This window comes from Lampris incognitus, chromosome 10, assembly GCF_029633865.1.
Source record: "Lampris incognitus isolate fLamInc1 chromosome 10, fLamInc1.hap2, whole genome shotgun sequence".
In the NCBI taxonomy this organism is placed as follows: domain Eukaryota; kingdom Metazoa; phylum Chordata; class Actinopteri; order Lampriformes; family Lampridae; genus Lampris; species Lampris incognitus.
Window position 1 is genome coordinate 18,486,122 of NC_079220.1, and position 25,375 is coordinate 18,511,496.

General features: G+C 44.4%; 2 protein-coding genes across 3 annotated transcripts in view; one reads left to right on the plus strand and one right to left on the minus strand.

Moving 5' to 3' along the window:
* Positions 1-7,308, plus strand: part of bcl2l12 (BCL2 like 12) — a 28,119-nt gene extending 20,811 nt beyond the window's left edge. For both annotated transcript variants that reach the window (XM_056287713.1, XM_056287712.1), the window contains exons 8-9: positions 4,192-4,461; positions 4,840-7,308. In XM_056287713.1, the coding sequence (XP_056143688.1) occupies positions 4,192-4,461; positions 4,840-4,881 (312 nt within the window). In that variant the 3' untranslated portion in view covers positions 4,882-7,308. The remainder of the gene's footprint in view (positions 1-4,191; positions 4,462-4,839) is intronic.
* Positions 7,309-7,453: 145 nt separating this feature from the next.
* tspan4b (tetraspanin 4b) lies at positions 7,454-20,411 on the minus strand. The gene is made up of 8 exons (XM_056287714.1): positions 19,943-20,411; positions 17,984-18,053; positions 15,632-15,823; positions 15,265-15,339; positions 13,107-13,202; positions 12,733-12,846; positions 12,176-12,259; positions 7,454-8,766 (listed from the first exon to the last, which is right to left on the minus strand). Exons 2-8 carry the CDS (start codon positions 18,050-18,052, stop codon positions 8,698-8,700), a joined length of 699 nt encoding a protein of 232 aa, XP_056143689.1. The 5' UTR covers position 18,053; positions 19,943-20,411; the 3' UTR covers positions 7,454-8,697.
* Between the last annotated feature and the right edge of the window lie 4,964 nt (positions 20,412-25,375).

The window sequence follows — 25,375 nt, forward strand, 5'->3', positions numbered from 1 at the left end:
ATGCCAGAGTGTTGCTCATTTAGTCGCTTATTCAGTTTCCTCGCACCTGATCCCTTTGTGTCATCCAGACCTTCTTTTTTACAATGCCACCAACTGCAGACTTCATAGCTACTAGCTTCTCGGCACATAGCAAGGTCTCTCCATCCTTGCTCAGAGAGTAGAGATTCCTATTTCTCCACAGCCTCACCAGAGCACTTTGTTGCACTCTTGTACGTGCATTGACAGGAAAATTGAACTCTCCCTTTAGTTTCTTCACAATGACTTCATAGACATCTTTAGTCATTGATTGTTGTTGTCCATATCCCATGCAGACAACCCAAAGGGTACAGGCCACAATCATGCTGAACTGTAGAGCTGTCAAAAAATATTTTGTTTAATTGAATATATCACGTTGTTGTATTATGTTATAGCGGTAACTTACAGTAGTTTGCTGTTATTGGTCCCCGAAATTAATCTGTCATTTCAGAAACTTTCTAAAACCAATCTAACATCTGCTAGTTTAGCTTATCATTGCTAATCAGATAATGGTTACTAACTTAAAGGTTTGGGCTTTAATCTGTTAGCATTTCATATTAGTTGCAAATCAATCAACATACATTTCTGAGAGATTCTCTGAATCTGAAATCTGATATTTGTTCATACCTTTCATCGTGTTGCCTTTCAAATATTTTCCATCTTAAGTGGTCAGAGGGCATGGCAAAACTGAAGCCAAAGTGTTTGGATCTCCCCCTGGTGGCTGGCTTTAGTACACGCACACATGCTATCACCACTATGTTGTGAACCAAACCAAAAAATAATGTATAATGCTAGTCCAGTTAGAGAATTTTAATTTTTCCTAATTGTTATACATATTATGAATGCAGATGGACAATAATTTTGATGGTTTATTAAATTAATTAAACTGCATTATTTTTTCTGTTTCATATTTGTTTTTATCTTTTGTCTGCTTTCTAATCACATAATATTTGTTTAACATAATGCAGATGTGTGTATGTCTCCTGACATTTCAGTGCACTGATAATGTTTGTGTCTGTAACACGCATTTAGTGCAGTTTTTGTCTCTGAAAATTCAAACACATTCTCTGTGATTATAATAAACAGTTATATTTGAATAAGTTTTGACTAATGAAACATCTTTCTAGTTTGTAAAATTAATTCTTAGTTGAGTCATGCTAGAATGCTTAAAATCAATGTTGTTCTGACGTTTTGTTTTTTTCAAATTAAGACATAAATTTTGGTGGTTTATTACATAATGCACCAAATTATTACATTTTCTTCATAAAAAATTGTAAAATCCGCATTTTGTAATAACCGGTGCAATATGTAACAACTTATTACAAAATGCGGCAAACTTTATTACATATTGCGTTCAAGAATTTTATTACAAAATGCGGCAAGTTATTACGAAATGTGGCGTTATTACATAATGATGTGAAAATTTATTACATTATTACATAATGCGGCGTTATTACATAATGCGGCGCTACACGCCAGCAAAAGTTGTTTGTTGTAGATGTGGCTGTTGCTGCTGTTATGATTATTATGATTATTATTGTTATTATTAGAATTCTTCTTCTTCTTCTTCTTCTTCTTCTTCTTCTTCTTCTTCTTCTTCTTATTAGTAGTAGTAGTAGTAGTAGTAGCAGTGGTGGTAGTAGTAGTTGTGGTGGTGGTGGTGGTAGTAGTAGTGGTGGTGGTGGTAGTAGTAATAATTTAGACCTGGGGTTCTTAAGGCCTGTGTTGAGGGTCACACAAGGAAAAAAAATGCACTCTTGAAACAAAATAAGTCCAAACCCAACCATTAAATTATGGACAAATGGACAAAATAAATGGATGCTCATTCACCAATCGGTGAGAGAAGTGAGAGCGATGGGATGAGGTAATCTTTCTGATGTCTGCCATCCTGAGGCACTGGCCAAAATGTGCATTGGAGAGTCTATTTCTTTCCTGATTCTTGATTGAGTTCATTGAAGAAAACGATGACTCACATGTACGTGGAGGGGAAAATTGTGAGTAGGAGCATTGTAATAGCTCTCATGTTTTTGAATTGAACTTGGGGAACCACACTGATCCAAAAGTCATTCACCCTCAACATCCTTGTATTGTGTTTTAAGCAAATCAGATGTTCCCATCTCCAAGACCTCCATCTGAAGAGTTGCCTCATCAATGGAAACTACTGGCCTTTTGGCCTCTGCAGTCCACTGGCCGTCAGCCAAAATGGAGAATAGTTGTCTCAGGAAGAGCTGGATGTCATCTGAGCGTTTAGGGGAGCTTTCAAATTGTTCGTTGAAGTTTTTTCAGGCTCGTCACGAAATCCTTCATTGCTGGATCCTCCCGCGTTGTGTTCTTCTCACAATTCTCTCGCAGACATAGGAAGTACAAATTTCTCCCGTGAATGTCTCTCTCTAAAAGGTTCAGCTTTGACCAGAAAGCTTCAACCACCTTGTACAAGTCTGCAACAGTGGGGTTCTTGCCTTGTAATTGCAAATTAAGGTGATTTAGTTGAAACATGATGTCACACAAAAAAATTACATCTGCCATCACCTTATTGTCACTTAAAAAACTGATATTTCTTGGGCTTTTTGGCTCTGCAGTCCGGATAAAAATAACACAAGCTCATCGTGCAGGTCACACACCCTCTCCAACACATGGCCTTTGCTCACCAGCGAACATCATTATGCAGCAAAAGATCCTTGTGCTCTGCTGACATTTCCTCCAGCAATGCTCTGAATAGGCAATGTTGCAGACTAGAACTCTCGTGATGAAATTTACCAGTCTCGTCACAGTATCCATCGCCTCTTTCATTTCCCCACACAGTTTAGCGCACAACACTGATTAGTGAATAATGCAATGAAATGCTAAGAGTATTGGGTTAACAGCAGCAAGCCTGCTTACCAAGCCCTTGTGTTGTCCCACCATTGATGGAGCCGCATCGGTGACAACGGACACAATTTTGCTCACATCCAAGTCATTCTTGTCAAAGAACTGTGTTAATTCATTAAAGATGATCTCCCCAGTTGTGTGCCCAGGCAGAAGAAGCAAACAAAGCAGTGCTTCCCGAAAGGTTTTCCCATCTAAAAATCTTGCGAACACAGACAGCTGCTCTGTATCGGTTCATTCACAGGACAAGTCTATGACTAGTGTTATGGCTTCTGTTTTCTTCAAATCAGTGAGTAGATTAGAAAAATTCTCCTCCGCTCTAAGTTCTGCTCGTCTTGTTGTCGTGTTAGCTGACAATGGCACCTGCTTTAATAGCGCCACAACAGTTTTCTTGTTTTTTTCATGATTTAAAACTTCGCCAACCATATCAGTTGCACACGTTTTAATCAACTCAGCATCAGTGAATGGCTTCGTGGCTTTAGCAAGGTTCCATGAGACACGCAATGATGCAGCTGCTGCACTCTCTTGTGCCGATGTTGATTTACAGATAGTAGAAACGAAGTGCTTGTATGATGTTGTCATATTTGCTTTTTTTTTTTTTTTGTGGTGGCCTGATTTTTTAGGGTACTTGGCATTAAAACCGGCAGCATGCATAGTGTTGAAGTGCCGCTTGAGATTATCTGCTTTGCAGACAGCTACGGTCTGCATGCATATCAAGCATGTCGGTTTGGCAATGATCAGTCAAAACTGATCAGTCCAGTCAGATTCTGGCTGACTGCGCTTTTTCGTGCAGGCCATGTTTATCTGTGATTTAGCTGGTGAGTGGCTCTGTCAAGTCAAGGACCGTAGAGCGTGCGGAGTACGTCTTACATCTACGCGCGTTCTACAGCGTAGGTCAAGTGTACGGTGTGGGGTGAGGTCAAATTAAAGTAGAGCAGCACGCACTTTATTTCACATGTTGCGCATTTTATTTCACATTTTATGACAGATGCGTTAGTGCCAATGGGTCGGCATTTGGCTCCCGCGGGCTGCACCTGGCCCGCAGGCCGCTTATTGGGGTTAAGGGGTCTAAGGTTTAGTCTCGTCATAAGCTGCTTAACAGAATGTCGTAGAACTTGCATGCAATTATAAATATGAAAGAGAAAAGGCCAGAGATTTGCTTGTGTGCATCTCTGTGTTGTGTCTTTATCTGTATGGTATGTACAGGTCCATGTAAAAGTTTTATTGGCAATATCCAGTTGGCAACCATTCCTGTTGTTCAACTACTCGCCTCTCGAGTCTTTAAACCCACTATCCTCTCTTTCTCATCAGATCCAGTCTGACCCCTTCCTGCGCTCCACACTGTCGCGTCTCTCCTATGCATCCTTCGCCAGGGTCCTGGACACCTTTGGCAACCGTGAGATGAATGAGGCACCACCCTTGAGGGCCACAGCTAGTGATAGTCCAACACTCAGGCGTGTGGCCGTCACCATGGAGGTGTCGCGCCGCGTCGTGACCGCCACGGGCACTCAGCGCATGCAGGGCTACGCTGAGCGCTACATGGAGACCTTCACTCCCTGGGTGAAGAACCAAGGTGGATGGGTGAGGGATTTCTTTTTTTTTTTTTGGGTGGTCAAATCGTAACTGCATACAGACTTCTCTTTGGTGCCCTCACCTGATTTGTCATACCAGAAAAGTTGAAAGACTTCCCCATGTGCCTCTAACGCATCAATTCATCTGTCTCGTATTTTTTGTTAATGCAGAATCTACAAATTTGGCCATTTGATGACTGGCATGCAAAATGAGCCTTGTTTTTGAGTATCACTTTCTATTTTTTCGTGTTTATGTTGTCCCCCGTGTTTGAGGACATCATTCACAATTGTAATGCCAGAGGACAGCACATACTTAGCTAATTATATTACAATTGCATCATCAACCTTTAATTTCATTTTCATATCCATCTTTATTCTTCACCCTCAGGAGAACATTGTTGACTTGGAGGAGAATTTAGAGTACGATTGAGTTCCCAGGGGTCTTCTAATTCAGCTCTGCATCTCCTGACTGGCCAGCACCAACCTGTGACCTCTGGATCATCTCCTCAGATAAAAGAGACAAATGCATGTCACACCACTACCTGTTTAGACAGAAGACCCTTCCCGTTGTAGCCAGGTTACTTCTGAAATAATTTCTGAACAGAAACCTATCTGACTCATTATGATCTTGGCACTAAGACAAGTCAAGAAAGCACTTTGACATGCCTCTAGCTTTTAAACATGTACAAGGCTCGGGTTGTCGACTTTTTTTTATGAACTGTACAGATGCAAGTCTATAGGGCTGTAGATGAAGTTTTTTTTTAAAATTAATAATGTTTAAGTCTTTGATAACAAACTTGTGAAACGCTGAAGCTAATTTGAATATGTTGTGGTCAGTTTTTATTTGCAGTGCAGATGCAAATGCAAAAAAAAAAAATCAATCACCACTTCCAGTATTTCAAAATCTAATACACTGGTGTAGAATTTGACTGGCATCTTATAAACCAAAACCCATCAGGCTGCCCCGGGCCTGTTTGAGCTTGTTTTCAAAGGCATGGTCTACATTGATATGGTTTGTTACAAAACCATTTTACTTTGCTGTGACCTGTATACTTGTAACATGGAGCCTTAACTGATGCACTTTGTATCGCGTACAGGTAGTCCCCTGGTTACGAACGCCCGACATACGAACTCCCGTACTTACGACCTGACCTCTGTAAAGCCTATTGTTTTAAAAAAAAAAAATCGAGTTACACACAATGGGCTATACTAACGAACGGACGGCCTACTTTGCGCAACGCTCAAAACACTGCACGTCACGGGGGCGTCCGGGTAGCGTAGTGGTCTATTCCCTTGCCTACCAACACGGGGATCGCCTGTTCGAATCCCCGTGTTACCTCCGGCTTGGTCAGGCGTCCCTACAGACACTATTGGCCGTGTCTGTGGGTGGGAAGCCGGATGTGGGTATGTGTCCTGGTCACTGCACTAGCGCCTCCTCTGGTTGGTTGGGGTACCTGTTAAGGTACCCCAACCAGGTGATTTCACTTAAAGTCTTCCTCTTTGGTTGAAGGGTTGCTAATCAGTGAAATCACCTGGTGTGGAGTCCGGCTGGAATGAAAACCTGCATACACATGGCTCTCCATGGCACATGGTTAGCCACCCCTGTACTATATACTAGGACAAACATTTGACTAATTGACGCTAGATGTGAACGGTATGTAACTGTTCCAACTTACATACAAATTCAACATAAGAACAGACTCAAAAATGGAACTCGTTTGTAACCCGGGGACTACCTGTATTTGGAAACGTGTGTTTACAAAGCAACTGTTGGTAACAAGTTGAATGCTTGTGATTCAGGGTTGTGGTCATATACTGTACTGGACACTTGCCTTGATGCATGCTCAATAATCCAGGTAAGAAAATCAAAGCAGGTTGAATCAGCTCCTCTGGGTACAATATCTATTGACAGATATGTTTCATCACTCAACTAAGTGACCTCTTCAGATGTCACTGAGATGAGTGATGAAACATATCTGTCAATAAACGTTCTATCCAGAGGAACTGATTCAACCTTCTTCGATGTACTCTATCTACACTGTCATTGCGATAGGTACAGTATTGGTAAACTATGCACTCTAGTCTCAGGTTTACACCCCTCCGATGCTTTTGTTTAAACAAGCTAGTTCAGCGATGAATGAAAGAAGTCTAGCCTAAGTGTTCATTCAGCCAGCCAGCCAGGGTCAAGAGACGCGTTTCCTGCACTAAGACAGTGTTTACCACTACAACTATTTATTGTCTGAGAATATTCTGTTTTTATGAGGTTTTTAACATCATTGTTTTATATGATTAAATTATTTTCTACTCTGCTATATTTCTGTGGTCATTGATGTTTGCCTACTTCTGTGCAAAAATGTTAGTCTTAGATTTTCCCCTTTTCAACAGGACAAATTCTGCGAAAGACAAACTCCGAAATGCCAAAAGTTAATTTAAGTTATTAAGTTTCCTTTATTAATCCCCTTGGAGAAATTCAGTTACTGCAAATTAACCCATCCTAGCTGTGATCTGTGTAGCAAGGAGCAGTGGGCTGCTGCCTTCATGCTGCGCCCGGGGACCAACTCCAGTTCTTTTCCCATTGCCTTGCTCAGGGGCACAGACAGGAGTATTAACCCTAACATGCATGTCTTTTTGATGGTGGGGGAAACCGGAGCACCCGGAGAAAACCCACCGCAGAGACAGGGAGAACATGCAAACGTCACACAGAGGACAACCTAGGATGAACCCCAAGGTTGGACAACCTGGGGTTCAAACCCAGGACCTTCTTGCTCTGAGGCAACAGCGCTAACCACTGGGCCGCCGTGCCACCCAAAAGTTAGTTTAGGAAATTACATTATTTAGTCAATTTGAATTTGAGTCCTGTGTGTCTGTGAAAAACAGATTTCACCAACTGCGTGTTGCACAGATAGTAAAGTCACTACGGTGAACCCAGTCAAGTTTAGATATTGTCATTCTCCCCAAACAGAACTTCCTCAAAAAAACATCCACAGGTGTGGTTACAAGCATTCAAGCAAAGTACTACCTTTTATTAGTGTATTTTGAATTATCTGCACATTCATGTTTTCTAACACTACACATGCATACAAATAATTCTTGAAGGCTTTTGTGAAGTCTTAAAAAAAACACCTACGATAAGAAGGATGAGTACATGAAGTTAATAATTACCATCAATCCATCTTGACGGTGTGTTTCAGGACTTGCCCAGCTAATCGCCTAAATAGTTTTTCTATCAGAAAAGCCAGATTTGTTTTTTTCATGTTCCGTTTCTCTAAATGTCATTCAAATTTAGAAAAAATGTTATAAACAAACACAAAGCTAATTCCAAATCATCTATTTGCCAGGTCTTAACCGAAGACTGACATTTGCACTGCTGACTTAAAGAACTGCAAAGAAAACAACATGAAACTGAATTTGTGCAATATTAAGAATAATTATCTCTAGAGTAACACAACATAGTATTTACTGTGGGCTGACTATCAACATAAAAGATACTGAACACCAACCAAAACCCTCAAATCTAGTGAGGAGATTTAAGATCTGGGAGAGGTACTGAATTCTGAAATACAGACTCTACATGAGCTGCTGAAATAGGGCCCTCTGATGGACTGGCGGTCTGTCCAGGGTGTCTCTCCACCTGCCGCCCAGTGGCTGCTGGGATAGGCTCCAGCATCCCTGTGACCCTGATTGGGATAAGCGGCTTGGATAATGGATGGATGGATGGATGGATGTCTTCTAGTTACCAGCAAGGAAGATGAATTTATGTGTAAAATTTGTGAAATCCTTCGTAACAGCATAATGTAACATGAAATTAAGCCCCAGGCCACTTTGTCAAACCAACAAAGACTTTAGTGCAGTTCTTCTGACTCATTTTCTCCTTAACCTCTATCAGATCATATTTGTCAATAGATCTTCTAAAGGACCTTATCAGATTTCCTTGGACGAGAAAAAAGGCAACTGTTCACTTTGACAGCTGACATTCTTTGGCTTTAGTGCATTTTATCTGACTTGATTTCCAATTGCCCTCTTTTATCTGAAATTAAACACTGACTGGATAACTCAGCAAAAGCCTATCGTGCACCACAGTCGTCCTCTCATGTGGGGGTCACAGGGCTTTAAGAGTGTTGGTGAGTCTAACGTTCGAAGGCATTTGCTACACAGTTTAGAAATAAATTGCTCTGGATTGAAGGCTTTCAAAACTTGGGACCAGTTTGCGATTCCATCCAGAAGCCTGTGAGCAGCTGGTTGAGAGTCAGTCCAAGTACTTCTCAGCACGGCGGATTTGACAGTACATTAGCAGGGAGAAAACCAGGGCCAGGATCTGGTAAGGGAAGGAAAGGTACATGCAAAATGATTCATATATTTATATATATATATACACTACCGTTCAAAAGTTTGGGATCACCCAAACAATTTCGTGTTTTCCATGAAAAGTCACACTTATTCACCACCATATGTTGTGAAATGAATAGAAAATAGAGTCAAGACATTGACAAGGTTAGAAATAATGATTTGTATTTGAAATAAGATTTTTTTTACATCAAACTTTGCTTTCGTCAAAGAATCCTCCATTTGCAGCAATTACAGCATTGCAGACCTTTGGCATTCTAGCTGTTAATTTGTTGAGGTAATCTGGAGAAATTGCACCCCACGCTTCCAGAAGCAGCTCCCACAAGTTGGATTGGTTGGATGGGCACTTCTTTGAGCAGATTGAGTTTCTGGAGCATCACATTTGTGGGGTCAATTAAACGCTCAAAATGGCCAGAAAAAGAGAACTTTCATCTGAAACTCGACAGTCTATTCTTGTTCTTAGAAATGAAGGCTATTCCATGCGAGAAATTGCTAAGAAATTGAAGATTTCCTGCACCGGTGTGTACTACTCCCTTCAGAGGACAGCACAAACAGGCTCTAACAGGTACTATTTAATGAAGATGCCAGTTGGGGACCTGTGAGGCGTCTGTTTCTCAAACTAGAGACTCTAATGTACTTATCTTCTTGCTCAGTTGTGCAACGCGGCCTCCCACTTCTTTTTCTACTCTGGTTAGAGCCTGTTTGTGCTGTCCTCTGAAGGGAGTAGTACACACCGGTGTAGGAAATCTTCAATTTCTTAGCAATTTCTCGCATGGAATAGCCTTCATTTCTAAGAACAAGAATAGACTGTCGAGTTTCAGATGAAAGTTCTCTTTTTCTGGCCATTTTGAGCGTTTAATTGACCCCACAAATGTGATGCTCCAGAAACTCAATCTGCTCAAAGAAGTGCCCATCCAACCAATCCAACTTGTGGGAGCTGCTTCTGGAAGCGTGGGGTGCAATTTCTCCAGATTACCTCAACAAATTAACAGCTAGAATGCCAAAGGTCTGCAATGCTGTAATTGCTGCAAATGGAGGATTCTTTGACGAAAGCAAAGTTTGATGTAAAAAAAATCTTATTTCAAATACAAATCATTATTTCTAACCTTGTCAATGTCTTGACTCTATTTTCTATTCATTTCACAACATATGGTGGTGAATAAGTGTGACTTTTCATGGAAAACACAAAATTGTTTGGGTGATCCCAAACTTTTGAACGGTAGTGTATATATATCTATATAGCATCTTTTTTCTAATTTAGGATGTCTACCATTGTGCACAACACATCATACAAGAACAGTATTTGTAGCTGTACACGCATCTCAAACATTGTGTCTCAAACTATTAAAAAGGATAGAATCTGGTGTGGTTGATGCAGATTCAAATTTTCAGACGAATAGATGACCCCAGCTAATGTGTACCAAGAGACTGAGTTTTTTTTTCTCCCTTTTTCTCCCCAATTGTATCCGGCCAATTACCCCACTCCTCCAAGCCGTCCTGGTCGCTGCTCCAACCCCTCTGCTGAGCCGGGGAGGACTGCAGACTACCACATGCCCCCTCCGATACATGTGGAGTCATCAGCAGCTTCTTTTCACCTGACAGTGAGGAGTTTGGCCAGGGGGACGTAGCGTGTGGGAGGATCACGCTATTCCCCCCAGTTCCCCCTGCCCCCCAAACAGGTACCCGACCTACCAGAGGAGGCACTAGTGCAGCAATCAGGACACATACCCACATCTGGCTTCCCACCCGCAGGACACAATTGGTCGTGTCTGTAGGGTCTTGTAGGGATGCCCGACCAAGCCGGAGGTAACACGGGGATTCGAACTGGCGATCCCCATGTTGGTAGGCAACGGAATAGAACGCTACGCTACCCGAATGCCCCACCACAAGACATATTTACCAGATGAAGAGGTACAACTAGTTTAGGATTTGTAGTGCTTCCTAAGGGGTGGTTTTAAAATATGAACATATCCCCTAAATACTAATATCTTATTAAAAAAAACTGTGATGATTACACCAATGCTCATTGAGATATCACCGTTTCTCTTCTTAGCCAAACACTTGATCAAGTTCATCATTTACTGAAAGCCATGTTGTTTACTGTTATAGATGTGTTTGTTGCTCGGGTACCTCAGTCTCCTTAAATTGTGCACAGATTTTAATGTCAGAAAGTGAAATTATATGGAGGTTTCTGGATGGAAACTGTCATGCTGTCATACATTCAACCAAGTCACTCTGATAGAAAACCTAATCTGGAGGACTTGGGCAGTATCTGCTGCAAAGTTTGCTCTGCTGTGTCCAAACACTGAGTTTTGTGTCAACTGGAGGTCAAATTTGGAATATAATCATGTCGCCACAATGTGTTTATTGGACAGTAACTAACCACCATTAGTTAGCTACTACTACTACTATTTTCAGTTTCAGCTGCTCCCGTTAGGGGTTGGGGAGCAGCCAAAACCCCTAACGTTTCCATTTCTCCCTGTCCTCTGCATCTTTCTCTGTCACACCAGCCACCTGCATGTCCTCCCTCACCACATCCATAAACCTCCTCTTTGGCCTTCCTCTTTTCCTCTTCCCTGGCAGCTCCATATTCAGCATCCTTCTCCCAATATACCCAGCATCTCTCCTCCACACATGTCCAAGCCATCTCAATCTTGCCTCTCTTGCTTTGTCTCCAAACTGTCCAACCTGAGCTGTCCCTCTAATATAATCGTTCCTAATCCTGTCCTTCTTCGTCACTCCCAATGCAAATCTTAGCATCTTCAACTCTGCCACCTCCAGCTCCACCTCCTGTCTTTTCGTCAGTGCCACTGTCTCCAAACCATATAACATAGCTGGTGTCACAACCATCTTGTAAACCTTCCCTTTAACTCTTGCTGGTACCCTTCTGTCGCAAATCACTCCTGACACTCTTCTCCACCCACTCCACCCTGCCTGTACTCTCTTCTTCACCTCTCTTCTGCACTCCCCGTTACTTTGGACAGTTGACCCCAAGTATTCAAACTCATACGCCTTCGTCACCTCTACTCCTTGCATCCTCACCATTCCACTGTCCTCCTTCTCATTCACGCATATGTATTCTGTCTTGCTCCTACTGACTTTCATTCCTCTTCTCTCCAGTGCATACCTCCACCTCTCCAGGCTCTCCTCAACCTGCACCCTACTCTCGCTAGCATTAGTTAGCATTCTGCTAAATTTTATGCCTTTACATATCAAAGGACATTCACACACTTGGGACAAGAAGTGAGACAAAGAAGTGGCATGGAAACAATAGGGTCCATCATTAGACAGGTTGGTTTTACCCTACTGATGATGTGCTGTTGCAACAGTAATCCTACCCAAACCCTCGAAAATGATATTTAAATATGGATATTAAGTACCTGCACAATGCCGATACAGACTCCAAACACCAGGACCGATGGGATATTGTCTAGAAGCCATTGCCTGGCCTTCTGGTAACATGGCTAGAGGAGAGGACAGGGACACAAGTTAGATGGAAGTGATTAGCATTGTATTTGACAAGGGAGGCAAGGAAAAGGAGACAAGACGAGTGTTGGCCAGAGGAGCGAGGGATGGGAAAAGAGGGGTGAGAAAGACAGATTGCGGAATAGTTCAAAATCAGCGGCCGGTTAAATGGGTTTTGGTGGAGAAAAAGCAGAAGAAAGAGAGAAGGTGGTGGGGGACAAAGAAAGAGTGATAGTGTTGATAGAGCCCAACCGTATATAGAAACTGCATTGTCAAAGTACAGGCCGTTCCTGACCTTATCTTACATGTGATGAAGCATGCACATGGACATGCATGCACATCTGGAACAAATCTACATTGTTTGACAGTCAGGTAGCATGGGAACATCTTGTCCAAACTAGCTGAGCTTTGTCCCCTCCAGACTCATTCTCCCCCTAGTCAAAGCCCCTTAATCCTGGGGGAGCAGACGGACCTCGCTCCATCCTTCAGCGCAATGGTTTGTCCCGACAGAGCAGCAGGATGAGGGGAGCGTTCCATTCAACACATCATACCAGTCTGTCTTGTCAGTCACGCCGCAGCACTTGAACTGGGAGAAAGAGACAAAAAAAAAATTAAGTCTAGATTTAGACAAGTGTGGACCTTCTCAAGAGTTATATCACAGAGCTGCAAAATAAGTGTTAAGAGATACAGACACATGTCCACATTATTGATGGGCCAGTATTGTAAACAGAGCTGCTGAGGCAAGTGTTATCAGTCAGGTATTTTGCTTCATGAAGCCTGCTTTGTTTTAAAGCAGCACATGAGAAGGCTTGGTTTTGCTTGAGCATGGGTTTAATCTTTCTTTACCATTTTCTGGACATTGTCCCAGGATTTTCTCAGACCATCATCGGTAGTGTAAACTTTCATCCCCTCCTTTAACTCGCCTTGCGCTTTGGAGTCCAGCTGTGAGAAACAGAAAGCAGAAGAGACAGAGAAATTCACTGAATTGAACCTTCTACATGTGATGGATATTTTATTTAGAGCATAGTGATACTGGATAACATTTGATGAGTTCAACTGTTTTTTGTTTTTTTTTTAACTTTGATCAGTCAACACCATTACTAAAAAGGCTTGTCAGTATGTTCATTTGCTGCACACTGTGCATGCATGATTTCCATCATTCGATTCCATCCATCTATCTATCCATCCATCCATCATCTATGCTCATTTAATCCAAATCAGGATCATGTGGTCTGTTGTGTATCCCAGCAGGCACACCAGTCTACCAACTGGCCCATGCACACATGCACACCAACGCACACGCACACGCACACGCACGCACACACACACACACACACACACACACACACACATGCACACACACACACACACATTCGCAAAACTATACTTGTGGGGCCCCCTCACTGACTACATTAATTTCCTAGCCCTTAACCCTAACCTTAACCACGCAAACTACATGCCTAACCCTTAACCTAACCCTAATTCTAACCTTAACCCTAAAATAGGCCTTTTTACTTGTGGGGCCCCATAAAATGGCCCCACATGTTAGGTGGTTTCTGGTTTTCTATACTAATGGGGGCATTTGGCCCCTCCAGCCCAGTCTGACGCAGTGGGGCCACCGCCAGCAGTGGCTGCACCCGAGCCCCGCCCGGTCAGGGCACGCAGCAGGCCCGGGCAGCTGCGTGACTTTGAGACTGAGTACCACTCCTAGGTTATGGGAAGGGGGGGAAATGTTACATCTGGCACTGTTACGACAGTGCATCGTTTTATGTTAATTTCAGTGTTGTGTTTACGTCACCTGTTTGCTTGATGGTCAGTTCAGTATGTTGATTAAATGGAGTAGGTTCAGCTCCAAAGACAGCTGCGGTTTTGTCTGTTATTTCAACATAACATGGGTGTCTGAGGAATCCCCCTAGCATCGCACTGTGTTAGAGTTCATGCCTCTCGAAGCGCTCAGCTCTTATTAAGAAAGGAACCTTTTCAGTTTTATGAAGTTTGAAGTCCTTTTACAACTTACTTAGGACCTGATTGTTTGTGGACAATAACAGCAGGGCTCCGTGGTCTGGTGTGGGGAGAGTAGATGTTTTATTTTAAGTGTGTTGTGTTTATACATTCCTGCTTTGTATTGTTATTAGCTTTTTCATTTGTCATATCTGTCACAAACTGTAAACCTGTCATTGTTTGAATAAAAAAAAGCAACATTACTAGACATATAAGATATGTTAACGAACCAATCTGTGATTTATTTGAACTTATAAGATTGAAGTATATTTACATAAATGGTTGAAGAGTTTGAGTTATAGATTGAAAATAAGCATTTGGTCTTACTCAACCAATTGCAATTGAAAATATGGACTTGTTCTACTCCGGTTTTTAGAAATATTACTGATGTAAACAAACCTTTCACAGCACCAGTAAACACTAAACACTCAGATTAAGCCACTGGTTTATGTTAGCCCTTGTGTTCAGAGACCTGTCGATCAATTTGGGAGTGATAACAGGTCTCAACCCTGTGTTATGTATTTTGGTAGCAGGGCTATACCCTTTTGTCCACATTCATATGGATATACCAGAGATATCATTTTCACAGCACTTCAACAACACTGGCACAATCAGAAACAATGCACATGTCATTTGCTTTCTTGTCCGGAAGAAGTTTTATTAATCGATTGTTGCTCCCAATTATTCATTACTTCCAGTTTTGCAGTGACCATTTGTACCCTTAAAGATGGCCAGCTCAGAGCCCAGAAAAGCATTAGCCTATATAATGCATATTATTCACCTTGTATTCTAAACCTTTTCTGAGGGTAAACAGTAACTGCAGGTGTAAAAATATAAAATATGGGTGTTTTTAAACGCAGTGGAATGAAGTCTTGAAGTTGTAGCTACGCAGGCAAAGTGCAAGTATTTAGGAACTGTATGAGACTCATAAGCAAGAGTGCTCAGTATAGGGACTTTGCATCTGTGGGGTGGTGGGGGAGCAGACAGTAACCGGTGGGCTCACCTTTTTGTGAAAGATGTGTATGACCAACACAAGAGTCACTTCTGTGAGGACCAGGAACAAGAGGATGACAAAGAACTGCAGAGACAGAGGACATAGCAGTCAAGAATGTGTGTGTGTGTGTGTGTGTGTGTGTGTGTGTGTGTGTGTGTGTGTGTGTGTGTGTGTGTGTGTGTGTGTGTGTGTATTTTTGCACTCACACAAAATAAAATAACTTCGTACTGTTCTTATACTACAACAGTCGTGTGTAACACGACCCACACTGCAACTAAAAATATCGATGAGCTTAATTAAGCGTCCCGGGCTCGAAGCCGCAGCAACGTAACGTCACTTTGTATTGTCCCTCCCCCTTTTCCAGGACCCCCCTCACCGTCATGAGTAGGCAGCGCTGCTCCTTCAGGGCACCGAGGCAACCCAGGAAACCGGTCACCATGGTAACGCCCCCGGCGACTAGTAGCAGATTGGCGGCGGAGAGGGATGGAAAGGACAGCGGCAGGGAGGAAAACTCCGCTTGCGTGAAGGACAGCCACACCCCCACGCCAAACAAACCACACCCTCCCAGCTGGACAGAGGATAGCGGAGGTGAGCTTTAATACACATATGGTTTGATGAATGAACATCTACCTTGCTGTTCACATGTCCCACCCCAACTGCTGGTCACCAGCACATGCACGCAGTCACACACTCCACCCTTAACACGAACAGTTCATATGGCGACCCTAATGTTTACGGCTGTAGGATTAATAGTAATCGCAGAATAATGGTGGTGGTAGTAGTACAGCAGTAGTAGTAATAGTAGTAGCAGTGGAACAGAACTAGTAGTAGTAATCGTAGTAGTAGTAGTTGTAGCAGCAGTGAATTAACATTAGTGGTGTTGTTGTTTTTAGAGGAGAGACTTGGACAACACAATGGACTTGGCAGAAGTTTTGCTTAGCTTGGTCTAAAAATGAGCCCTGGCTGTTTGACAACAAGCAGACCAGTTAAAACTGAAGCTGACTTTCAGTCCAAAAAAACAATGAAACAGCCAAGGATCAGATTCGGGGCAAGGCTAATGTGGTTCTGGTAAAGTGTTTAAATGTCGGATTGTTATGACTCAAGGCATTCTCACAGGAAGTGACTAAAAAAAATACCATCAGAGGCCAAAATATGCCCGTTCCCGTCTTTCTGTGTGGAGGACCGACCCTCCCCGTGCAATCATCAGCCTCCGTTTGACCCACATAAACAGACAGTTGCCACAGCGGAGTGCTTGAGCTCATTTCCATATGTTTCTCCCGACCTGCTCATATCCACTGTTATTGAGCCTCGGTTTTATGTGGCCCTGTGGCGCCGAAAACACTGTTTTACTCCTCTTATCGCAGCCTGTTTCTAATTCCCTTCACATTCCAGCACAGGCTGACTTATTCCACTCCGAGTCACACATACTGAACTCGTTTGTTTGCGGTGTGTGGAGATTACAACGAACAATTCAACGTTTACCCGCAAAAAAAAAAGAAAAAAAAGAAAAAGGAAAAAAAAATACAACAAAGTCTCCTGGTTCTCCGAAGGCCTCCCATGACTGCAGGAATGACAAAAATGAGTTATGCTCCATTCAATTAGCCTGAAGTTACAAGTATAAAAGCATTTGGTTATGACGTAAGATATAAAAAGTAAAAAAAAATACAGATTCAACATCACAGTAGTGCAATAGCATAACAATGCTCAATAATCCAGGTAAGGAAAGCCCGGAAAGTTGAATCGGGTCATCTGGACACAACGCTTATTGAGAGAAACGTTTCATCGCTCATATAAGTGACCTTTTCCGTCTTAGCTGACTGCAGGTATCCCCACCCCTACAGTGGCATAACGACTGAAACCAACAATCGCTTTCATATGCGAATAGTCGGGACCATTAACTAGAGTTACAATGGTCATGTGTACTATTCACTATTCACGACGGATGTACTCTTAGCCCCCGGTTCAGGAATGGTCGTTCCCGCTTTACATAGATGGCCTCTTTGACTCCCCGTTCAAAACAACGTTCCTCCCTATCAAGGATGTGCGTCCTCATCATTGAAACTAATAATATGATAGCATTTCTCATATTCAACTCTGTGTAGGTTATATCTGAGATAAACCTGCACATGCGTCCTCTGGCTCTTCCCCCCCCCCTTTTCTCCCCAGTTGTATCCGGCCATTTACTCCACTCTTCCAAGCCGTTCTGGTCGCTGCTCCACCCCCTCTGCTGAGACGGGGAGGGCTACAGACTACCACATGTCTCCTCCAATGCATGTGGAGTTGCCAGCCGCTTCTTTTCACCTGACAGCGAGGAGTTTTGCCAGGCCATAGCGTGTGGGAGGATCACGTTATTCCCCCCAGTTCCCCCTCCTCCCGAACAGGCGCCCCGACCAACCAGAGGAGGCGATACTGCAGCAACCAGGACACATAACCCACATCCAGCTTCCCACCCTCGGACACGGCCAATTGTGTCTGCAGGGATGCCCGACCAAGCCGGAGGTAACACGGGGATTTGAACCGGCGAGCCCCGTGTTGGTAGGCAACAGAATGGACCACCATGCTACCCGGATCCCGAAAGTGGATTATTGTGAGGGGGGGGGGGGTCACACCATTGAGTTAGAGAGGAATCTCAAAACTTGATGTCTTGTTCCCAGCATATTGCCTATGTGGTGATGATACTGTGAGCAAATACCACACCAGCCAAGGTCTGCAGGGGTTAAATACTGACCCAGAAGATGAGGTTAAAGACAAACATCAGATATTTGACGCAGCACAGACACCTCCGAGACACCGACATTCTGAAAGAGAGAAAAAAGGGGGGGTTATCATGAGGGGTACTTACTACCCTTACTTCCCTAAATTCAAAGAAAAGTATCATTTTAAAAGTTTTGCACAGCACATGTATGGTGAGGAGGGGCCTGTAAGTGAGCTGGAGGTTATCAAGAATGCATTGCTTGTAGTTGCGTGTGGTTCTCGTGTGGTGAGTGACCACAGAGACCCACCACATCCACACCGGACCCACAACCACACCAGTATGGTAGTCCTTAGTGTCTGCTTAAATGTCGCTGAAACCCTCAGGGAGGTCTATAGCACTCAGTCTCTGTCTGGCAGAGAGAAAATGTGCACGATTAGAGTCGATCAGGTTGGGAGATGCCTTTAAAATGGAACAAACATTTTGTATTTGTGTAATACAGCTAGGTTGAATTGGTCAGCACTTGACTGAGTGTATTGATGTATGTGTGTATTAATTCAACCCTCTTTTTATGACTCGGAGGTCCCACTGAGGGAACGACCCCTCGTTTACAACGGTGCCGATAACAATTAAAAGACACTGCGGGGGTGGAGGGTGTTACTGGCTGTATAACATGAGACTGACCACTGACCTCCTCCCCGCACAGGACGCTGAGTTGTGGACAGGAAGGAAACTCCCTCCCCCAAGCCTGAGAGAGAGCCGATTAGACTAGAGAGAGGCCGCTTTGCCCGTCTACCCCTAACCAATGAACGCCTGAAGCTGTGACTCACCGCATAGCTTGAGGTACAGCTCATTCACCTTTCCCCCCAGCACGGGCCCAAATCCTGAGGAATGATGAGGAACGCCACTCCGTTCCCGTGATGAATACGATAACATATTCCCAGTGGCAACCCTCTAGGACTGTGTTAAATGCCAAGGTCAAAAATGTCGGCTGTTGACGGAGTTTGAAGAGCCGTGTCTGAGGGTCTTGACGCTGAGCTACGGCACATTAAGGATGCAGGTGTTGACGGTGCAGTGGCAGGCTACATCCAGCCATGTCAGAAACCTGCCGCCTGACATTTATGATTACAATGCGAGTAAGACTCATGACCGTCTTCCCCAAAGGCAGAAATGGGCGAACAAAGACCCATGATGAAGTCAAGATATAAACTGTGGAGCTCCTAAAACAGACAGTGCATGAGCTATATATATATTTTAATCTTGCTTGTCTTTTTAGATCTAAATGATACGAGTGGTCTTGAACCATTTGCCAAGGTAAGCCCCATGTACGGAAGATTTTAATGCTATGAATCAACGCAACCGCTAAATTTCACCGATTAGTTCCTCCTCTCTGGTTGGAAGGGGGATTTGGCGAGGCAGTGTAGACTTTGGCTGGCACGGAAACCTGCATACAAAACGAGGCTGGAAACAGCTGAAATGCTGAACTGTGGCCCAGCTGTCCTTACAGTCTCCTTTGCCACCTTCTTAAATTCACTTCCAGATCCTACACCACAGGAGCGTTGTTCATACAGGTTCCTAAGTCTCCAACACATCTGATGACCAGATATTTGTAAAGGTCGTACAAGGGGCGCCGTTATCTTAAAACAGCTTCCTGTGACTGTACCATTGCTGCCTCTGAAGTTAAATATAATCTGCATTCAGCCACAGGATGCAACGGGACCGCCGTGTCAAACTCCGGGTAGGTCACAGATATCATGTCGCGTCACAGGGGTCTATCAAAATATCTTGACTTCAGAGTCTGAAGAGCGAGAGAGAAGCCGGCCGTGGTCAGGTTCGGTATCGATATAAGAACCTGGATAGAGGGTCTCTCTCTGATCTCTGCGGGGCATTTATGCACCAGAAGCGTGTAAAAAGCATCACCCCATTCCCGGTCCACACCCGCACACCTTGCGTGCACGTGCACGTGCATAGTACGACTATTTAAACAGACTGTACCTGAGGCTCTGTGTCACAGGCAGATCAAAACAAGCTTCTACTTTTCAGATTCCTCCCCGCGGACGCCGCCACTCTCTTCAGGCTGCTGCTGTTTCTTCAGTCTGCTTTCGTTTTTTTCCAAGAGTCCTCCAGGTTTGGAAATCAACATCGACCCGCTGGTCTGTTTGGATTCACCCCCACACCCACACACGCAAGTTCTCCTCTCCTCTTTTCTCCTCTCCTCCTCTTTGTTTTTTGTCTTAGCTTGTGGACAGTCTCTCTCTCTCTCTCTCTCTCTCTCTCTCTCTCTCTCTCTCTCTCTCTCTCTCTCTCTCTCTCTCTCTCTCTCTCTCTCTCTCTCTCCCCCCCTCCTGTCTGTTTCTCTATCTTATGAATTGTCTTTCCTCCCCTCACTGGTTAACTGGTTGGCAACACGTAAAGACCTTCTGTATCTCACTGTGCATCTAGGTTTGTTTTACTCGCTCCCTCTTTTTTTCCCCTTCCCTCCCTCCCTTGTCTTGTTAGGGGGAGCTGTTCTTTCTGCCCCTCTCTCTCTCTCTCCCTCTCTCTGGCTCTCCTCAATTCTTTCCAGATGTCAGCAGAGTTTCTGCCCCCCCCCCCATCCCATCCACCTCTCCCGTTTCCCTCCCTCCTCCCATTTCTTTCTTCTTTTTTTTCGGAGTGCTCATTCTTTCAGTTGACCCTCCCTCCCTCCCTCCTCCCTATCAACAGGTCCTCCCACCACACACGCACACACACACACACACACACACACACACACACACACACACACACACACACACACACACACACACACACACACACACACACTCTCTCTCTCTCTCTCCCTCTCTCTCGTCAGGTTTCTTTTTTACCACACGGGTCAGATTGCTGTGTTCAGCAGAGGGAGGCTGGCAGGCACCCACCCCGACATTACGACTTCTGCAGAAGAAGCTCTCTCACTTTTTGTCCCTTTTTCAGTATTGTCGTCTTACACGTTTGTCACGCGCTTCCTCCCCTCCCTGACCAAATGCTGCGATGTGGGTTGAAGGGCTCATTGTGTGTGTGTGTGTGTGTGTGTGTGTGTGTGTGTGTGTGTGTGTGTGTGTGTGTGTGTGTTTGAGATGGGGGGGTGGGGGTGTTGTGCTCTAGTGGAGCATTTGCCTTGCGTCACATGCCCTGTGCATCTACCCCTGACTCTTTACAGGTTAAACCTTACTGTAGAGGACAACAAATTCTCCATCTACGTGTCAGTTAGTTTATATTTCTATGGCAGTTTACAACACGCCGCAGCCCGTGTGTGTGTGTGACAAAATACACACTTGGGCACATCGTGAGAGGCGCTTGCCAGTGGAAAATTGTTGGGTCTCAGCGTGAAAGAGGGAGGACACTGGACCGAAGCGTCACAGTTGTTCGGTACATAAATTATGTAAGCAGACAAAAAGCTGAAGCAGATAAAGGAAAACCGTTATCACAACCACTTCCCTTCTCATGCTGCTGATGTAACTGGTCGGCTTAGCTTAGGCCCACTTACATGGCAAAACAACGCCCTCTGCTGGTTATCTTTGGTACTGCACCTTATCGTCCAGGGGGGGGGTGTCTGTCCTGCAGGGTGATGTCGACCAGTTTGTCAGTCTGTTGGCTGTGTTGCCGTTTGGCATGATGTGTGTGCACCAGTCAAACGAATAAGGGAGGAAATCAGTTAAAACTGGTTGTTACAAAATCAAACTTGAAAGGAGCGCGTCGCAGAAAACAAACGTGTGACGTCAACACGTAATTACACTGATATATTCTGACAACATATAGGTACACAGCTTCTATGATGAGTAAATGATAGAGACTTTGAAGAGAGACAGAAACTATTTTAATACAATAGTCATATATGCATAAGCCAACAACTTGACAACTATTACAGCAGAACCAAGTAGAACGATTTGTTCCCACGACTGATCATTTAAAGGAGTTCGTCTATCAGGAGTAACGCAGCAACAATGGTGACACGTAGAAATCTCGGTCAAACGTCCAGTGTAATTTTTGCTGCTCCTACACGATGTCATATAATACAGTATGAAATGACTTCTCTCTGAATCAAACTTCAATGTTTACAGGAGGAATCAGTGGGGCTGAAACACGTCAAGCAAGGCTTGACATGAAATAAACTTTTGTTTATTCAGCATTTATGTGCTGTGGCTGTTATAACTGTTGTGGCTCGGCGCGTTTGTTTCTATTTCAAAAACCGCTTTCTTAAGACGTGTAAAAAAAAATCTTAAACTTGTCCCGTTGGTCCACTGCCAGATTAAATAGAAGGGGCCTATATCAGTGAGACTATGGCAGACAGTCCATTGTCCGTCTGTTTATTCAACGTCCTCCGATCTATTCAGGCCTTTCTCAAACCGCTGTGATTAAGCAGAACCTCATCCCCCCGTTCATCTCTTCAGCTGAGCTCAGTTCTCCTCCTTCCCCCTTTTCTATCTCTCCTCTCTCCTTCACTCCCCCATTCCTCTCTCGCTCCCCCTTGGCATCACTCTTGTTGGCCCCTTTAGGGGTCTCGTTCTCCTCCCCTGCGCTCTCATCGATGTACAGCAGCGGGGCTTCCTGCTCCCACTTCTCCACTTCCTTCGACCCCTTCCTTCCCACCCCTCCGCCTGGCCCTTGCCTCTCGTCATCGGTGAGGAACGTGCTAAGCACCAGGTCCTCCCCATCCCCTTCTTTCTTCTCTGGCCCATGTCCTACCTCTCCCCCGTCACACTCCTCCCGCCCCTCCAGTCCGGTCGCCATCACCGGCCCGGCCCAGGCGTCATCCTCTGCCCTTCCCTTCCTCTTGAATCGCTGGCTGCTCCACACGCCGGGGCCGAAGCGTTTTACCCCACTGCGCCTCCTGCATCTGATGAACAGATAGGCTAGAACTCCGCCCACAAATATCACCACAGCCAGGATGACAATGACTACAAGCCAGGGTGGCCTGTCATTTTTTTGGGGAACCAGCACTGACTTGGAGGTGGCATCTGGGGTGGTGAGTGGTGGCAACTGGGTAGAATAGCGACCGGTCATGACCGGTGGCGTGATGGGTGTAATAGCACCGGTTAAAGAGGACGTCGTTGAAGTTGGCTCTGTCGTGGATCGGGGAGAGGTTCTGGCATCTTCAGATGTGGGGGAGTTCACTGCGTCAGTGTCAATGGCTGTGGTTAAGGACTTCTCAGTAGCAGGGGGCAGAGATGTCACCTCTGCAATGGGATTCAGAGTGGTGGTAGCCAGCAACCCAGGCTCCTCCGTGGACGAAATGATAGATACTGATGCCGGCGACTCACTCGTTGTCAAAGTGGCTGCGATGGTGCTGGTAACCACATCCGGTCTTACAACTATAGACACCGTAGACGAAGATACCACGTTGGAAACTTTAAGCTCCCCAGCAGCCGTTGTTTTGGTCATGTACGCTGGTGCACTGGAGGTCGGGGGTGGTGCTGTCGTAGAGACAACCATGACTGTGGGTAACAGTATGAAGCCTTGGTCAGGATTAACTGGTGCATCTTGGTTGTAAAGAGGTGAGTTTGTCAAGTCATCGAGGGTGGTGGGTGAGATGGCTGGCAGGGGGGCATCCTGAGGTGCGGCGGATGTAGGGAAATAACCAGCAGTCGATAGGTTTTGCCCCAGGAGAGGTGGAGCAGAGAGGAATAGGAGCAGAATTATGAGCACAGGCCCACCTACCAGGTTTAGTGGCGACATGATTCACAGCACTTTTTTGAGTGACTGTTGTTTCACGTTTCTTTTGCAGCTATGCCAGGATGGATGACAGGTGTCTGGGCTGTATCTCGCAGTTAGACGTTCCAAAAGCAAACTTTGCAGCCCGGCGCAGGCACTTGTGTGTTGACCCCCGGGTAGAAATCTCTAGTCCTGTCAGTGGTTCAGAGCAAAAAGTGGTGGACTTGGGCGTTGAGTGTTCACAGTTTTTTTTAACGTCTTTTCAACTGTTCACCACATGGCATTGAGCCGGAAAGACACAGCCCTACGCTTCCTCTTTCCTCCGTTGCTTGTTTTCTCTTCTGGTGATATTGAGAGTTGCTTGAGAAACGTCTGTGCCGGGGGAACCAAGCCTGTGCACGGCCTGCAGACTGAGAAAGTAACAGATTAAATGGGCAGAAATCAAATTAGACATGACCTGGTCTGTGAAGTAAAAAAAGAGCACACCTTCAACATCAGCTCGTCTCGTTGCTTTATCAAACTTCCCACATTTGAGGAAGTGACCGATTCTTGTTCATCCTAGCCTGATATTTTACCGTAAGCAGCTGTTCAACATGTGGAAATACAGAACGTTTCCACCTTAAAACAAATGACTTAAAATTGTGTCTGTGCTAGCAAAAAACACAAAAAAGAAAAAAATATACACACACACACACACACACACACACACACACACACACACACACACACACACACACACACACACACACACACACACCATCATCATCACCATCACCATCATCCTCATCAACTCCGGAAAACGGCTAGCCTCTACAATTTAAGAAAATAGTTGAAAAGTAAAAAAGAGTGAAGTGTACTTACCCGCCGGTGGCCTGATGTAGTTGTGAAACTTAAAAACGTTTTACATTCAGATCGCAGCACCACCTGTGTGCGTGTGTGTGTGTATGTGTGTGTCTGTGTATGCGGTGAACTACATGCACACGAGAAACACCTTTTCCTCTCCCTTTTTTTTTTCTTCTTTTATCCTCCCACTGCAGTTAGTCTGTCTGTCCCTCTCTTCTCTGTTTCAGTGTGTGATAGGTGGAGCTGGAGACATGTCCTGTTTCTTTTCTCGTTTTTTTCTTCTTCTTTTTGCACAGCGTTGTTGATGCTGTTATTCGCCTTGTTTGCTTGAGAAAAAAAAAGAGAAGTTGGGTTTTGCAAAAGAAATCTGATGGTTTTTTTCCACACTTGTGCACTTTCCATGATGTGTGTGTGTGTGTGTGTGTGTGTGTGTGTGTGTGTGTGTGTGTGTACACATCTTCACGGGCATGTGTGTATCTGTGTGCCAAAGTTGGACTGCATTTAGAGGGAATAGGTCGACCAACAGTTTGTCGGTTAAACATTGGCATTTTTTTTCAGCGAGTGAAAATGTTTCAGCGATTTACCATGACTTGAGAAAGCTTACGTACACTGTAAAAAATATTCTACTGGTTTAACTTAAAAAAAGTAAGGCAACCCATTTTTAAGCCCTTTTCTGAGAAATCTCAACTAGAGTGTGCAAAACTCAAATGACCAATGATACTTCTCCATAACTTGGGGGCTACCTAAATCCAATGAATGTGCACACACACACACACACACACACACACACACACACACACACACACACACATTCATCGGATTTGTCTGTCTTTACTGTGGCTCTTAGGTCGCCCCCATGGTGTGGAGAAGTGATCATTGGTCATTTGAGTTTTGCACACTTTAGTTGAGATT